The 19,156-nt window shown below is 37.8% G+C and overlaps 1 protein-coding gene across 3 annotated transcripts in view; it reads left to right on the plus strand.

Moving 5' to 3' along the window:
- nrg2b (neuregulin 2b) overlaps positions 1-14,895 on the plus strand; it is a 163,033-nt gene extending 148,138 nt beyond the window's left edge. For 2 of the 3 annotated variants that reach the window (XM_087280006.1, XM_087280007.1), the window contains 5 exons: positions 906-1,008; positions 2,975-3,098; positions 5,320-5,453; positions 8,061-8,285; positions 12,258-14,895. In XM_087280006.1, coding sequence (XP_087136132.1) covers positions 906-1,008; positions 2,975-3,098; positions 5,320-5,453; positions 8,061-8,285; positions 12,258-12,891 — 1,220 coding nt within the window. In that variant the 3' untranslated portion in view covers positions 12,892-14,895. 3 annotated transcript variants of the gene reach the window in all.
- The last annotated feature ends 4,261 nt before the right edge of the window (positions 14,896-19,156 follow it).

The following is a 19,156-nucleotide window of genomic DNA, read 5'->3' on the forward strand; positions in this document are numbered from 1 at the left end:
CTTTTTGTCTTTGAGGAGACGAATCTTTTGAGGTTGGCAGAAGGGAAATGCTGTCTTTAAATAGAGATTGGCCCACTGGGTAGTGAATGCCATCACCTTTGTTAACTAATACCAAGGCAAGACCCCCACCCCAAACCAGGGCTAGATACCACTCAAAAGGGAGATTTTTCAGGACCACACTTGAAACCAAGGAGTAAGAAAGGGGTGCTGTAGTGGTGTCCCGTTTCTTAGGAGTAAATTTGAAAGCCCTTCCCCTTCACATTCTGTTTCAAGGGCCAAGAGGACGGGGTTGGGGTACAAAAATAGAATTGGGATTGTGCCTTAATGAACTGTGCTTATAAACCTTCATGAACACATAGTCATGCACAGAGAACAACAGCCAAAGTCAGGATTTTTGTTCAATAATACATTATATTTGGTATTGTTTCATTACAAATGGTATCACTATGCCTAGTCATATTAACCCAGAACACATGCGATACAGAGCATGTCTTCCATGATACGACTATGCTGTGATTTTGTATACTTAAAAAAACATGATGCTTGTCACCATTGATAGCCATAATATGAATGAGTGTGAGCAAAACATATATTTAAAAAATATCCTTTTGTGGTCCAAAAAACGAAATAGCATACAACTAAAGTACAACCCCAGAGTGAGTAAATTGTGAGATGTTTTGGGTGAACTATCCCCCTTCAAGTAAATGAGATGCTTTAGAAACTTATCAAATAGACCATAATGAAGTGTTTTAGTCTGAGTGGGTTTTTGGACCCGGTTTAAAGGCTGCCACTGATGCTGCGCTTGTTTGTTTTGTATGTATGTGTGTCTCTGTGTTGTACATGTGTTTGTCTGTGTGTCTCCGTCCGCATATGTGTGTGCTTGTCCATGGCTCTCGTTCATTCAGAGGCTGAGGAGCTGTACCAAAAACGAGTGCTGACGATAACTGGCATCTGCGTGGCTCTGCTGGTGGTTGGCATCGTGTGCGTGGTGGCATACTGCAAAACCAAGTAAGCCAAAGGGAGCTGTGCACATGTTCACATGTTAAATTAAAAAGCACTTACAGCCCTGAATGGTAGAAGCAGAACTCAAAAGTCATTCAGTTGTAAACGTATATGGGTCAAAAATAAGATGACACAGTTTGGTGTCTGCATCAAATGCCATTTCTAAAAGTTTAAATAGATCAAAAATGTATTAAATGCAAGATAAGAGTCTACTTTGATCTTTTAATTAAGTAAAATGTCAAAATGTGAGTGAAATAATGTTTAAAATCTAAAAAAAACAGTGCTCCTGATGAAAAAATAAAAGTAACTTGATAGTGGAAAAGAATTATCTTAAATGCCAATAAATTAGTATTGTACCGCTGCACTGTGGAAATGCAAATGCAAATGGAGTTCTTCAATAAGTCATCAAATTATTCTTATGGTAATGTAAATATGCCGGTTTTATAACATTTTAGCATTTTTATGAATTATCGTAAATATATAATAGGTCTTTGGCTCGAGGGCACAGGCTGAGTGCCTTAGTGCCCCCCAACAGTGCAGATATACAGCCACATCGCATTGCTATGAGTGTGATATTGCGTTTATACAACAGTTTAATGGCATAATTGTGTGTATTAAAAAAAACGGAGAGCCTCAAAAACCCTTTTGTATGAGGAACTACTTTCTTCCGCCATTCATTCACATCTGCAGCTGACATTAGAACAGCACAAATATCACTTTAGAGCTAGTATTTGAATGATTCTGTAGTGTAATGTCTAAAGCAATGACAAAACAGGTGATTCTTATAAAAAAAACTGCATAGTTGCAATCTTAAAGGGCCATGATACCCCCCACTTTCGGTTTAGGTCTTTCTCAGAATAAAAAAAAATAGCATCATAATGGGTGTGGTGTTCCATGATGGCAGCAGTGGGCGTGGCCAGCAGAGCAGGGGAGAATGAGAGGAGCAAACAACTGTTGTCAGTCAACTCACAAAATGAAACCCAAATATTGAGAACACGCATGATTTCATAGTTTACAAAGTTCAAATGCAAAGAAATAAACAGAGATTTAATGCCCTGCTACATTTTTTATTTGTAATTTCATATCACACAACTACAAATTGTATCATTATAAAGATAATCGTGTTTATATAAGCACTATAAATGAGGACTTTTCACTCAATAACCCGGTCTGAATGCATACTCAGTGCACCAGGTCTCTTGCCCTGTCTATTTCAACCATTAGCCCTGCTGGTAATCTGGAGGATTTAGGCAAATACAGCAGCACGGCGATGTGTCTAAATGTGAACGAACTCCACTGATAAAGGACTAAGTCCGCCATTCTCCACCATACTTGGACTGCTCTCCCGACAAAAATGCTTGCTGCACAGAAATAGCTTTGCTGTTTCGGCCCTGACATAATCGCTGGGAAAAACATGCCTTCATGAATGGCTAAATACTACGTGCTATGGGTCCGTGGACGCGATTTCACCCAGTCATCAATCAACATAGGGTCTTATAGCTTGGCACTGCCTTGCCATTGAAAAGCACGTGCATTCATGAATAATTAAGTAGCCGGATATTCTTATATTATAAGAAAACTCTGCTATGAATAATAATGAGCAACAGACGCGTCTTTGTTCTTCTTTGCACTTGCAGTTTTGCGCTACGTCGCCGATTTTGATCCCGCCCCAAAAATCATTTTAAACCCGAAAGCTGAAATTAGCTGGCAAAAGCTTAAACTGATCCAGTTTATCAAACAATTAAAGCTAACAGGTGCTAACATTCTCTTAACTGATGCTCAACACACAAATCTGTAAAGTGATTAGAATCTAAACTTCCCTTTGAGACCAAATGTTAAGTTTGTCCTAAAACAACCAAGCATTTTTCAAAAGATTGGATTTAACTGGATATTGGTTCACATCTTGATTTATGTACAGAGGCTTTGCTATAGTGGTATAGGTCACTGATCAGATATTATGGGGTTTTTTTAGGAAACAAAGAAAGAAGATGCATAACCATCTGCACCAGAACATGTGTGCGGAGCATCCAAACCGCATGCTGGCCAACGGACCCAACCATCCTGGCCCCGGGCCTGAGGAGATCCCCATGGTGGATGTGAGTCTGTTTAAATCTCTTGTCCTGCTTGTCATTATGTTTTCTTGGATATCAAGTGGGCTCCCTGGAGGTTTGGGGGGCCTTCACAGTATGTATCCTCTGTATATAGAGAGGAGCAGCTCTGGTTCAGAAGATGTAGGAATAAAAGTGTGATGATGCACTTATTGATCAGTATAAAGTTGCTTTTACAATTTAGCTTTTAGTACTGACCTAGGTTTAGGTTTGATTGAATGATTGGTTGATTCGTTGGTTGGTTGATTGGTTGGTTAGTTGGTTGGTTGGTTGTTTGGTTAATTGATTAATTTATTGATTTGTTGGTTGATTGATTGGCTGGTTGCTTGATTGAGTAATTGATTGATATGTTGGTTAGTTGGTTAAATAAATTAATGCATTGGTTGGCTGGTTGATTGATTGATTAATTGATTGATTGATTGGTTGATTGCTTTGTTGGTTGGTTGCTTGCTTGTTGATTAATTAATTGATTGATTGATTGATTGATTGATTGATTGATTGATTGATTGATTGATTGATTGATTGATTGGTTAAATAAACGAATTAATTGATGAGTTAATTAGCTGGCTGATTGATTGATTGATTGATTGATTGATTGATTGATTGATTGATTGATTGATTGATTGATTTGTGTTGGTTGGTTGGTTGGTTGGTTGGTTGGTTGGTTGGTTGGTTGGTTGGTTAGTTGGTTGGTTGATTGGTTAATTGATTAACTGATTGATTTGTTGATTGATTGATTCACTTGTTGGTTGGTTGATTGATTGGCTGGTTGCTTGATTGATTAATTGGTTGGTTGGTTGGTTGGTTGGTTGGTTAAATAAATTAATGCATTGGTTGGCTGGTTGATTGATTGATTGATCGATTGATTTATTGATTGATTAATTGATTGATTGAGTAAATGATTGATTTGTTGGTTAGTTGATTGGCTGGTTGCTTGATTGATTAATTGGTTGGTTGGTTGGTTAAATAAATTAATGCATTGGTTGGCTGGTTGATTGATTGATTGATTGATTGATTGATTGATTGATTGATTGATTGATTCATTCATTCATTCATTTGTTGGTTTGTTGCTTGCTTGTTGATTAATTGATTGATTGATTGGTTAAATAAACTAATTAGTTGGTTGGTTAATTAGCTGGCTGGTCGGTCGGTCGGTCGATTTGTGTTGGTTGGTTGGTTGGTTGGTTGGTTGGTTCATTTATTTATTGATTGATTCATTGGTTGATTTGTTGGCTGGTTGGTTGGTTTGTTGGTTGGTTGGTTGAGTAATTGATTGATTTGTCGGTTGGTTGTTTCAATAAATTAATTTGTTGGTTGGTTGATTGGCTGGTTGGTTGGTTGGTTGATTAATTGATTGGTTAAATAAACTAATTCATTGGTTGGTTAATTAGCTGGCTGATTGATTGATTGATTGATTGATTGATTGGTTGATTGGTTGATTGGTTGGTTGGTTGGTTGGTTGACTGATTGGTTTGTTGGTTAATTGACTGGTTGGTTGGTTGGTTGATTGATTGATTGATTGATTGATTGATTGATTGATTGATTGATTGATTGATTGATTGATTTGTTGGTTGGTTGGTTGATTGACTGATTGGTTTGTTGGTTAATTGACTGGTTGGTTGGTTTGTTGGTTGATTGACTGGTTGGTTGGTTTGTTGGTTGATTGACTGGTTGGTTGGTTTGTTGGTTGATTGACTGGTTGGTTGGTTGGTAACTCAGTTTTTTTAAGTCCAATTTATATAGACTGTAGCCAGTGTCTAAATTATACAATGACTATCGGATGAAAAAAGTCTGTAATATTAGTTTGTGCAATGCATTTGCAAATTTATTTATTTAATTCCATTACATATTAAATAACCAAATGTATTTAAGTTTTCAATGTTTTGAGGGTTAATGAGTGTAATATCTGACCTACAGCAACCTTTGATTGACTGTTTCAGCAGATGTGTGATGATCAAACACAAATGTATTTTTGACATAAAACAAACAAATTAATATTCCTGCACCAATAAATGAATGTAGTATTGATATGTATGTATGTACTGATAAAATCTGTCACAAGATGAAGTTTTGACACTGTTTATCTCTGAATTTGTCATATTTTATTACCATTTTCTAAACTGTTGAATAAACTGTGATATAATGTGAGAAATGTTGCTGTCTGAATAGTTTTTGATTTGTCATCAAGCTTTTTTGTTTTTTATTGCAGTATATATCTAAGAATGTCCCGGCAACTGAACGAGTAGTACGACATGGAACTGAAACTTCAGGCAATTTCTCGGGCAGCCGAATGTCGTCACGGTCCCACCACACCTCCACAGCGTCTCACACTTCCAGCCACCGGTACTGACCTCTGTCAATATATCCAGAAATATATCCGTCTCCTACTGCACTGTATATCCTCCTCTCATCTGTCTCTTTAGATGCTCATTTGCCAACTCAACTAACTTAATGTATATCTATCCATCCGTTGATGTATTTTGTTTGTTTAAAGGAAATATATAGTATATATAAAAGAATTTATCATCTTACAAAACTGCTGTTTTTACTGCATCTTTATTAAATGAGCATGAGGGACTATTAAGAGGCTGCACTCATCAAAAAAACAGTAAAAAGAGTTATATTGTGGGGGGAAATACAGCAATTTAGTATCATTGATTTACTAGTTAATAGTTAATATTTTAATACAATTGTACTACCTTAAGTTTTGTAAAAATCTTTAATGGGTTGCATTTTTTTTTGTCTTTCATTAATAATTGTTTTATAAAAAAAAAATATTTAGTACTATTATTTTAAACTTCAAATATTTTAAAAACGTCATTTTTTAATTATTATTTTTATTTATTTATGTTTTACTTATTTAAAATTTGAGATTTTTATATATTGTATTTCTTCCACTACCAAATGAAACAACAAATGTTATGTTGGCATCTTTTAAATAAGATTTTAATTTGATAAATTTTTAATAGCATTGAATCTGAGCTTTTATGTTAATATTTTATTTTCACCTCAATAATTTTGTTGTGTTTTGTATTATTATATATTGTATTATAGTTTAAATATGTCTAAAGTTATTTCTTTTAGTTTGTTTTCAGTATTAAATGTAACATTACAATTAGTGTAAAATAAAATTATGTTTTTGTTTTATTTAATTTATTTCCAATACATAACTTTAATAGAGTATAGTTTAGATTTAAATAACAATAATTTAAAAAAAAAATAATTACTCCAGTCTACTGAGTAACACAGTCCCACAGAAATCATTTGATAGTCAAGACGCAGTAAAAATACTTTAAAACTATTTGGAATAATGCTTAATATTTGTATGGACACTTTAATACATTTGTATTATTCTTTAAAAAAGAAAGTTCAGATAACACATAATCATAAATAAAAACAACACTGTATGTAAGAGAAACTTTTAAACCGATTAACATACTGGAGCACATATCTAACTATACATATACTATAAACAGTTAATTATGCATAACCCAAGACAGACTATGCAAGTATTTTACACAAAACAAAAACAATACCATGCAAAAAAAGTAAGTCAATTTTAGGTTGAAAAGGGAAGTAGTGCAACATGATTGTTGGTACATTCACAAGTAAACGTAGTTTTCCTTTTTGAGATGGAGCTGGTGGGTGCACACTTAGTTCAATTGCCTGGTCCGAACTCAAGTTCGATTGTCCTCCCCTTGCCACCTTCTCAGCTAGTCTTGTTTCCTTCTGAACCCTGGTATGCTTGCATCATCAAGCTGCTGTTGTGTGTACAGCTGTTGCTAGATGGCGCCAAAATGGAAAGACGTACAAACATCATGAAAAAATGTTCAGAACATAACGTGATGTCTGCAGAAGTTGTTTTTAGAGGTGAAAAAAGACATTATCAGTGTGTGCACTGGATCAGTCCACACACATAAATGAATGTAATGGAAAAAAAGCTTGTTGTACAGTTCGCGATTCCCTTCAGTTATTTGGTACGATTGCATTCATATCAGAAGTATACCGAACCGATGTTCTTGCAAACCATACCCCATACCAGCATTTTCAGGCGTGCTTGGGTATAATTCGCAGGTGCGCACTCGAGTTCTGAAGACATCGTTCACATTAGCTAAACGTGCCATACTTTGACATCAAACAAACCCAGGTGTGGACCAAATGTGCTAGCGTGAAAGCACCCTAAGGGGTCGATCACACCAAACACGTTTTTACGTTCCAAAAACACTAGGCACACTGCAATGTATTTTTGTTGACTGAATCGCCTGCCTATAGAGCGCGAGTGTTGCTGTTGATATTAGTATAATTTTAATGTTTATTAACATTGTGAAATTCAAGATTTGCGAGTCATACAGCTCCCGAGACCCCGCCTCTTATTTCCTTTGATTGGAGAATGAAAAAGATGGAATGACTGAGGTAAAGCAGTTTTCCGCTCAGAGCTGTCATGGCAAAGGCCCGCAGGGTGCATAAGCAGCACGCAAAACAATTGTTGCCGTTAGTAAACCATTCAAAACAGGCGCCTCTCAATGCCAAAAGCATGTCCTGTGTAGTCGGCCCCTAATTATAGTGTCCAATGCATATAGAGAGAAGAGTTCAAAACAAATCAACAGTTTCTACAGTTGATTTGTCAAGCCCACTCACCTGTGTCACACTCAGAAATGTACAATGTTTTTATAGAGATAATGGAGTAATTGTAAGAAAGTATCTGGTGAATAACTAGATGAAAATGTGCATTTTTTACAGGTGGTTTGTTCAGCCCACTCACCTATGTGAGGCGCACTCAGAATTTATATTTAGAATTTTTGGTGTAGCATTATAAATGTCTTCATAATAGCTTTTGATTAATTTAATTCATCTTCACAATTTAAATTAAAATGTAACAAATACTATCTACATCTTCAAATCCTTCCGTGCATTCCTCTCAGATTTTTGTCGGTTTTCTCTTCTTCTCAGGCACGAGGAGCGCACATGGAGTATGGAGCGGACGGACAGCATTCATTCAGATTGCCAGTCGGGGGCGCTCTCCTCCTCCGTCGGCACCAGTAAATGCAGTAGCCCGGCGTGTATGGAGGCACGTGCCCGCCGTGCCGCCTACTGTGGTTATCCTGATGCCACACAGTGCTCTCTGCAGTATGGAGACTCGTATGACTCCCTGCGGGACTCGCCTCACAGCGACAGGTGAGTGAAAGGGGGGGATGATGATAAAAAGCCTTTAATTGTCACATACACTTTTACATGCAGTAAAATGGGACCCCGCTTGACCATACACGAACATCACACATTTCAGTGGAAGACAGGTCAGATGAGAGGTAGCTTTTAGGAAGCTACGGAAATAAGACACATTAGGGAAGAGGGAAAAAGGCCCTTCTTAGATTTTCGTTGAAGTAGGGCAGTGTGAGATCAGGGGGGGGAAAGCCCCAGCACTAGCACAAAAACACATAGACACAGACATGACATCACAACTGGGGATGGGAACAGGAGATGTGGAGATAGTCCAATAAAGGCAACAGCCATCTGGTCCTGCAGCCAGGGGGCACTGGTCACAGACCTACCTACCCACACCAGTGCACTTGAAGAGGTGGGATGTTGGGGTTATGCAGTGATTGTATTTCTGTAGCTGTGTATGTGTGTGTGTAAGCCTGTAGAGCAGGGTTCACCAAACTTGTTCTTGTAGGGCCGGTGTCCTGCAGATTTTACCTCCAACCCTAATCAAACACAACTGAATGAGCTAATTAAGGTCTTACTTGGTATACTTAAAACACCCAGGCAGGTGTGTTGAGGCAAGTTGGAGCTAAATTTTGCAGGGACACCGGCCCTCCAGGACCGAGATTGGTGACTCCTGCTGTAGAGTCTCACAGGTGTCCTTGGAACAGGGAGCAGGAATTCAGGATGTCTTGTTATCATGTTCTCCAGGTGAAGTTGTTTGTTTCCAGCTGAGGCCGACTGGCAAGAGTCTCAAGGAAGCCGAAAGAGAAGAAAGGGTTTCCAATTTTGGTCAATATCTGCCAGTTTCGTAAATATCTAATGTTCGTCTAACCAATTCATGTTACAATGTTGCTAGTTTCTCCCTGATTTTGTTCTAATGCCACAGTCTGAGTACCAACAACCCTGCTCGCCACCATTTCAATCCATCCAGCCAGCATGGTGGGGTTTTGAGCCGCACTGACCGCTTTTTTCAATCGTCGATTCCCGAGGGCTCCGCCTAAGCCCATCAGCAGAAACCCTGTCATCAAAGTTCCGAATAGATAGATATCTTCAATATCCTCCAGGGACAGAGCAGCCAGGCAAACAACGCCCCACTTCTCCCACCAGTCCATCATGCATTTAGCTGCAAACGTCCCCGAAGGACAGTTGGGTTCTCCCGAACCCAGACTTCTCGCTGAGAAGATGGTGTTAATTGTGTTCAAAGACCAGTGGATCAAATCCATAATTCCTTATTTGTTTGGAGAGCAGGGCAAGGAGAGCTTCAAAGTTAGAATAAGATGAGACAAGAGGAGCCAAAAAAGTGCAACTGTCTTTGTCGAGAGCCAAAGAAGAGCTTCACAGAGAAACACATAATGGTCGAACGACAGCATGTTGTCTGTCCTGCAGCTTAAAGGTGCTGTATGTACATTTTTGACTAAAGATAATATGTTTGCAGATATTTAAGAGACATGGTAAATGAACATACTTGTTTATCTGAAAAAACAATGCTAAAGTCAGTTATTTTACTTTAAAAATGAACATTCGTGTCGTAATTAATGCCTTTGTTTTGGTATTTGAAACTCTGCCCACTCCTGGTTTAGCCAAATATATTTCAACACCTCAGGTTACCTTGATGGAAAACAGTGATTTCAGTCTTGCCAACTTACCAACTTTATCTCTATATTTAGCAACTTTTCAGACCACGTCTAAAGACTTTTTGTGGTTTTGTTGGACCCTTTCAGAGACTGTTGTTAAATTTTTTGTATCACTTTTTTTTTTGACGTAGCAATGTTGTGTGCCAAAACACTACTACACTGTTTTTACTCTACACTGTTCACTGGTTTTACTCACCTTTAAACCACACAGGATTACTTTGTCCTTTGACATTACCGAATAGTTTATTAGCTGGAACTGTTGTCCCTGGTGGTTGGTTAATGGCGTAACTGTCACTTTAAGAGTCAAATAAGTATATTATGTAATATTTTTATATTTTATATGAAAATAACCTAAACTAATAGCTATTGGATAAAGTTTAGGGTTTATGGTTCCTGTCAGTACATTAAAGCAATTGGACTGTACAAAAAAAACCCTGAAAGTTATTTAATATATTATTACCTTTACTGCATAGCTGCGGCTAAAAATTTTAATGTGTTTACAACAGTGTGAAGCATGTGCTTTCTGTCACATTAGCTGACACAAATGAACTCTTTAACAGGCATCGTAATTGGTAACTTTTTATCACAAGTGTCATAAAAATGTCATAGAAAATCTCATAAAATGTCATAAAAACAAATTACATTTGCTTAGAGTGGTGTCATCAAGACAGTTTAACCAAAGAATTTGGTCAAAAGCAACATTTTTATAGAGTGCAAGTTAAAGGGTTAACTGCAAATTATCATTTTGGGGTGAAATATACCATTAAATGTCTATTTTTCCTCTCTGTAGTAGCTCTGGAAAGTCTTATTAATTTTAAAGAACTGTCTGTTTTTGTTGGATGATTCATGCAAATAGGCTGATTAAGATTCAAAGATTTCTTTATTTGTGAGAAATTTTGTTGAATGCTTTGTTACATTTTTTAAAATTTATAGTTATTTTGAAAAAATGAGACTGCATCTTATGACATACAATGCATTTACACAATTTTACAGATCCTGAAATTTTGATTGGTAGTGTAGTGTATATTTAAAAATGTTCCCCATTGGATTGGACTGTATTGGCCCTGATGTGTTCGCTAGTAGTATCACTAGTCAATGACATGCAAACTACCTTTTAGAATTGGCTTTTTGGGATTTTAGAGAAAACTTTGTGTGTTCAAAGAAGGTCTTACAACCAACTCAAATCTTTTACCAAACATATTTAAAAATCGATTGTGTTTTGATTCTCAAAATACCAAAAAAAGTAATATATTTCAATATTACTATAGTATTGTGCATTAAAAACCTTAAAATACATAATACTAATATTTATATCCTAATTTCTTTATAAAATTCCTTATACTCCGTTTAAACATTAAACTAGGTGTGTCAAACTTACCTAACTTGTTGGATTAAATTGTCTTTAATTAAACCTGTTTGATTTCGAATTTTATTTACATTGTACTTGCGAATACTTATGATATAACTAATGCATTATGCCATAATGATTTTTATTATGAAAAAAGGGTGGAAAAAGAGGTAGTGAAAAAAGTTTTTGTCAGACACCAATAGTTTTCAGTGACAGTGTATAATTAGTATGTTTTTAGAAATATATGGATGAAAAAAATTAATGTCATCTACCAAAAACAGCCACTCGTAAAATTAGGCTTAAGGTATTAATTAATGATTTTTAACGATTTTCTTGTTAATTTACAGTAATTTATAAACTTACTGAACTATGATTGAGACATTCAACCCATTGGACCGTTTTGGGATTTGGCTCAATGGAAGGTCCATGGAAAAAAAAGAAATGTTGAACTATTTATTGCATTTTTAATGGCTTCAATACTGTTTGTGTTCATTTTTGACATGCATGACCATGAAAATACAACCTTAACAACCTTCATGCATTCGTGCAGCCCTAAAAAGGCAGTAGTGTCTGTGTGAGTGCTGAGTAGTGTAAGTGCTCAGACACATGCACTCAATAGAGCAAGTGATGTCACTATGAGAGGTAGGTTAGAGGCAGGGATAGGTGCACAAAGTAGTCCTGGAAGGCCGGTGTCCTGCAGAGTTTAGCTCCAACTCCAGTGAAACACACCTAAAACAGCTAATTAAGCTCTAACTAGCATACTAAAAAACTTCCTGGCAGGTGTGTTGAAGCAAGTTGGAGCTAAACCCAAGTTTTGACACACCTAGAGTAGACGTTTCTGAGCGTGCAGTGCACTTGATTTCAAAAAAACAATCTCATTTGGGATCCCCTATGGATGTATTTGCTTTTTCACCTCTTCCACAGACAACTGACCTCCTCTCATGTCTTTGTGTCTCCCCTCAGGTACGTGTCTGCTCTGACCACGCCTGCTCGTCTCTCACCGGTGGACTTTCACTCCTCACTGCCCCCGCAGGTGCCTACCTTTCAGATCACCACACCCAACGCCAGCCACGCCCTGTCCCTGCCGCCCGCCGCCTCGGCCATTGCAATGGCGGCTTACTCGCCCGACGATGACCAGCCCCTGCTGTACCGCTACCGCCGCTCCCGGCGGCCATATTATGCGGCAGAGAGCACAGGCTCCCTTCCGTCCAGCCCGTACCGTTTCGTGGACGATGAGGATTACGAGACCACACAGGAATACATGTCCTCCCGAGAGCAGCCAAAAAAAAGCAGCGGCAGCCGGCGTTGGCGCAGGAGATCGCGGATCAACGGGCACACTCCAGGCCCTAGGAACTACAGCTCTCAAAGCTGCCTGTCAGACAGCGAGTGGGAGGACGAGGAGGTCGGTGACCTCGGCCACGGCGAGAGCACGCCATTTCTCAGTATGCAGAACATGAACGCCACCGAACCGGCCACCATCTACCGACCCAACGACACGCGGACTTTCAGCAACACGGGACGCTCGGGCTCCCGACCTAACGTGCAGGCCAACAAACTGACACAGTCGCGGTTCAGACCGGACAATGCACCCCTTTAAAAAAAGATCAACGAGAGACGGACGGACTTGCGTAGTCGCGCAAAACAAATGATATGCTATAGACCTGCACCTATGAGAAATATTTTTTATTTTATATAACAGAAGATATTCTAAACAAATGAAATATTTATTTTCATTTCAGCAAAAATTGTCTACTAGCTAGCAGCAAAGACTTTTTTTATAGGGGGAAAAACTATTTATATGTAATTCCTTTTTTTGATTTACAGCATTATGAAGAAGAATTACGTGCCAATTTTTTCACGAGTTAGAAATAGAATAATATTGTGGTGCCTTTTGCTGTTTGCCGACGAGGGAGGTTCAGTTGACTTTTTGTAGCCTTTCTTAAAAACAGACTCTTGGGTTTTATAGACATGTTTGTTTGTTTTTTTTGGTTTGTTTGTTTTTTTCTTTGTTAGTTTGTTTCGTTCGTTCAGGATCTCCCCATTTGAACTGTGATATTATTCAGACACCATGCAATATCGAATCACTTCTGTGTAAGGTGTTTGTTTACATGAGTAGGATTCACACGCACACACATGACCGACGTTAAATCGCATCGGATGCCGATTGGTTCGCGCATCCGAGCGCCATTTGCGTTCAACTTCAGTTTCGACATTTCTCAGTTTCTTTTCTCTCAACTGGTCGTCGCATATTGTTTCCATTGAAACAGAGGTACGCAGGAGTTCACAGGGCATGGCGCTGGGTCACAGTATCGGCCCTGGTGTTCAGGGTTTTCCAAATGGTGGTCTGTGCGTCCAATGAATGTGTTTACACTTCTGTCCGTGTGCGTGAGAATATCGTTGAACCTCAGTGTAAACGTATGTGTTTTTGTGTACGCGGTTTTGTGCGAGAACATGTTCCGTTCGTGCGTTCGAGTTGTATTCGTCTTCAGGTTAACGTTTCGAGCGCGTGTGCGTGTTGTGAGTGTCGACGTGCGTCTGTGTGTGTATACTTGTATGCTTGTACTCTTTTAAGGATGTTGGCTTTGTCGAAGGGGAGCTCCGTTATGTTACCGAGTTAACGCAAATGGGTTAAACTGCCCCCTTGTGGTGACACGAGCTCATTGCACTGTAACTTTCCTTCCTTGTGTAGTCGTTGGCCTGCGGAGGAACCAATCCAGCCTGATTCTAGCCTACACGGACCTACATCTCTCTCCCACACCTTCCCATTCCTATGCCAGCAGCTTTAAGCCGCACTGTGTCTCAGGACTTTTCATCGAAAACTGCATTACCCATAAAACAGATCCATTACTGCCCGTCTTGTCTGCGTCATGCTGGGAAGACGACGAAGAACGATATACGACCAGATGTGTTTGTCTGAGAACGATCCATGTTTTGTTGGCTTTCCTTTTGTTTTTGGTAGGGTCGTTCCAAGTCTGTGTTCTCTCTCTCTCTCTCTATTTTTCTCTCTCTCTCCCTTTGACACATCTGTAAGTTGGAGACTTGCTTGAAGCAATGCGTGTTCGGCTACTAGACGTGCTACATTAGGTGGATTATAAAGTGTAAACCCCCTTGTTCCAGAAGCCCAGCAACCTACATTTAAAAAAGACGAACCGTCCACCCACACAACACTTACACTTACACACACACACACATTCAGATAAACTTACACACACTTACACACACACATGCTCAAGACTCATTCGTTTTAAAGCACTACTCGTCTCACGGATTGATTTTCTTCCTGTTTTTCCTCTCTCTGTTTCTTCTGTTCTTCCTCTCTGCCTGTAAGGCGTCCCTCTCTCTGCATGTTCTAGTGGTTCAGATAGATGGGTGCATGGTAACCGCAGCAAATGAGTCGTATTCACACGGTGAAAGTGTAGTTTTCATTTGACATTCAGCAATAAATCCCCTTTTTCATGTTCATTCTTGACTTGGAATATGCTAGAAATTTTTGCAAGTTTTCTCAAAAAAAATAGTACTTGTAAAAAATACAAATAAAATCAAACCACTTGTTCATATGGAAAAAAAATAAATCTTAATTCCTACCATTTTAAAAAATGAATTCTTCAGGATGTACGTCTGTTTCTTGGGGGTCTTTATACTAAAACTAATTCATTTTCCTTCAGCTTAGTGCCTTATTTATCAGGGGTCGCCACAGCGGAAATAACCGCCAACTATTTCAGCATTTGTTTTGCACAACGGATGCCCTTCCAGCCGCAACCCAGTACTGGGAAACACCCATACACTAACATTTACACACACACACTCATACATTATGGCCAACTTTGTTTACCCAACTCACTTATACCCCATGTCTTTGTAGGGGAAACCGAACAAACTCCACACAGAAATGCCATCTGGCCCAGCTGGGACTCAAACCAAACTTGCTGTGAGGTGACAGTGCTAACCACTGAGCCACCGTGCCGTCTCTTTATTTTCAGGATACATTTTTTCAAGTTTGCTTAAAAGATGTTACGTTTTTAGAAAGACCTTTTAGTAACATTATGATTTAGAAGCTCAACAACAAAATATCTACAGTAAATACATCCCGTCTGCCATACCACAAGAATAAAATCATTGATATATTTAGATATAGAAGTACTTGGAGGTATACTATGAAGTCTTTGGTACAAACAGAGTATTTGTTGAACTTTTGATATAATATTTAAAGGGACAGTTCAACCAAAAATACTAATTTACTCACTATTTACACTATTTTTGAAGAAATCTGAAAACAATACAATACAATATTTGCTTATAAAGCACATTTAAAAACAAAGTTGACCAGACATACAGTTGAAGTCAGATTTATTCGCCCCCTTTTGAATATTTGTTTTTAAATATTTCCCAAATGATGTTTAACAGAACAAGGAAATTTTCACAGCATGTCTGATAAAAGAAATTCTTCTGGAGAAAGTCTTATTTGTTTTATTTTGGCTAGAATAAAAGCAGTTTTTAATTTAAAAAAAATTAAGTTCAAAATTATTAGCCCCTTAGGCCATTTGTTTTAAGTCTACAGAACAAACATCGTTATACAATAACTTGCCTAATTACCCTAACCTGCCCAGTTAACCGAATTCAGTGGTTCCCAACCTTTTTTTTCCCTGAGATCCCCTTTCCCACCGGAAAATGTTGTGAGGCCCCCCTCCACATTTATTGATATTATTGCTCACATAAGTTTGTCAGTAGATATGACAAAAATAAGGTTGTTTTCAAACAAACTGCATGTTTTCCATCTAAAAACTGCATGTTTATTTCTATCTCTAGAAATCTTTATGCACAAATAATTGCCTAATGTAAAATAAAAAAGCAAAACATCAGTAGGCCTTATTGGGTACAACTTGCAGAATTGGGCATGAGTTGTCTGCAAATCTCTTAGTAATTTGGAAAGCCTCATGCATTTGTTTGCAAGAACTTTGGCGTAGATAATGCATTGTGGCTGGGTCAGAGACTCTTTGCTTCGAGAAAATGGAATAAAACCATAGTTCAGGTAACTATCTTGGTATTTCCTGAATTTCATGTTTCCAGTATTGCTAGCACTGCGACCCAAAATGTTTGGAGCTTTCTCACCTGGGTCCACTATGCTTGGGTCATTAGTATTAGCTGCTGAAGGTGAATCAGTGAGACTACAAATACAAATTTGTCCAATATTTGGTCAGCCAGGGGATAAAATGAACTAAGGCAACATGATCGTTCTCCTAATTGTCCACTGCGAAAAAGTTTTTCAAATATGACGCAACCACCCACAGAGCTTGCTGAGGCCCCCTTGTGGGCCGCGACCCCCCTGTTGGGAACTGCTGACCTAATTAACCTAGCTAAGCCTTTAAATGTCACTTTAAGCTGTATTGAAGTGTCTTGAAAATATATATTAAAATATTATTTACTGTTATTATGGTAAAGACAAAATAAATTATTAGAAATAAGTTATTAGAAATTAACTATTAAAAGTATTAGAAATGTGTTGAAAAAAATCTGCTCTCCGTTAAACAGAAATTGGGGAAAAAATAAACAGGGGGGCTAATAATTCAGGGATTTAATAATTCTGACTTCAACTGTAGGAAAGAGAGACGAAAGCAGAAAATAAAAAAAGCATTTAACAAATAAAAGCAATAAAATCGTGATCAAGGAGTATTAAAAGCGAGAGAAAATAGAAAACAGACTCAAACACAGAAATGGAGGGGGAAAGTCTAATGTGAAATGGTAGAGTGTTTCAGACTTTAGGACCAGCAACAGCAAAAGCTTGATTACCTTGTTTTTTAAGACATTTTCTGAGCACGGATGGTAAATTGAGATCATAAGATCTCAATGATCGAGAGGGGGTATACGGACAAAGCAAGTCTGTAAGGTACTGAGGAGCAAGATTATGGATGGCTTTGTAAACAAGTAATCAAATTTCAAAATCAATTCTCTATTTAATTAGTAACAGTTAAGTGCAGCTAAAATTGGAGTTACCGACTCACACTTGCGGGTGTCAGCGAGTAATCAAGCAGCCGCATTTTTTTTTACCAGCTGCAGATGAGAGAGAAGACTGAGAAATATCAAAATAGAGAGACTTACATTAATCCAGACGAGTTGTTATGAAGGCATGAATCACCGTTTGAAAATTTCTCTGGGATAAAAATGGTTTGACTTTAGCCAGAGGTGGTAAAAGCAGGATTTTACCACAGTATCTGTTGGTCAAATTTGAAGTTTTCCCTGAGATTTCTTGCACACTGGGTAATATGTGGGGCCAAAGATCTCACATTGACATTTAACAGAGAATTTTATTTGTGCCCAAATAAAATTACTTCAGTTTTATTTTTGTTTAAATAATAAAATTTTAAAACCTGTAACCATTGACTTCCATTCTTGGAAGAATTTGAGGTCAACATTTTCCAAATATCCTCTTTATCTTTACCAGAAGAAAGATACTCATTGAGTTTTTAAGTACAGAGTGAACAAATGATGACAGAATTGTCATTTTGGGGTGACCCATCCCTTCAAAACGCATATGCAACAAAGCAAGTGAGAAACTCAAGCCTTTGTCACTCACCCCAACAGGAACCAGATGAACTCGTCTAACCAAGACTTCAAGGATTACCTCTGGTGGTGATCTTCAAAACATGCATGGTATGTAGGCCTAACACATTTATCAATAATAGCAACCATGAGCAGAGACTCTTGATGACTCTTGCTTATCCATAATTGACCTAAAACAGAAGGTCTGCTGAGCTCATAATTTCATCAGACAAATGAAAAACATGCTTGATTGTGAATTCGAGATTCTTGTCCACATCAGTCATACAGTTGATGATGTTTTGTAATGCACAGATCATCTGATCTTACTCCCAGTAACCGGTGGAGCTGCAATACTTGAAGGCAACTCATCGTACTTGTCAAACGAGAAGCTTTACAATACAAAAACACCCGTCAAATGTGACACAACTCATGTTCACTGAGAAGTTTAACATGCGGAAAATATGAGCTGATTATATTGCTATAAATATAGGCTAACAGGGCACATTGTAACAAATGCAGATAGATAAGATAAGACAAGACAAATATATTCAATTGAAATAGTTTCAGCAATATTATATTAGCATTTTCCGAAACGTCCAAAAGCAACAACAAAAAAAGATCAGATAGATGCACTGTAAAGAATGCTGGGTTCCACACAATCCATTGTGTAGGATCAACATGGAAGAATTAAGTTAACTTATTAGTATTTACACATTTAAGTAAATTGAACACAAAAACAATTGAGTTAAACTAAAGAATTGTGTTCAGCTCGTTTTAATTAAGTTTGAACAAACAGCAAGCAATTGTTTGAGTTTAGATGGATGGATGGATGGATGGATGGATGGATGGATGGATGGATGGATGGATGGATGGATGGATGGATGGATGGATGGATGGATGGATGGATGGATGGATGGATGGATGGATGGATGGACAGACAGACAGACAGACAGACAGATAGATAGATAGATAGATAGATAGATAGATAGATAGATAGATAGATAGATAGATAGATAGATAGATATAACGATAGATAGACAGACAGACAGACAGACAGACAGACAGACAGACAGACAGATAGATAGATAGATAGATAGATAGATAGATAGATAGATAGATAGATAGATAGATAGATAGATAGATAGATAACATACAGATGACAACAAAAGCTACTAATAAAAGTTCATGTAAGATTTTTCAGTTTACTCAAGTGATAAACATTGAAAAATTCTTCCAGGAGACGCTTTTTTTTAATTAAGATTTACTTACTGTACTCTGAATAAAAACGCTCGCTAATATGACTACAAATATAGGCTACAATCTAT

This window comes from Danio rerio, chromosome 14 (assembly GCF_052040795.2).
Source record: "Danio rerio strain M-AB ecotype USA chromosome 14, GRCz13ab, whole genome shotgun sequence".
In the NCBI taxonomy this organism is placed as follows: domain Eukaryota; kingdom Metazoa; phylum Chordata; class Actinopteri; order Cypriniformes; family Danionidae; genus Danio; species Danio rerio.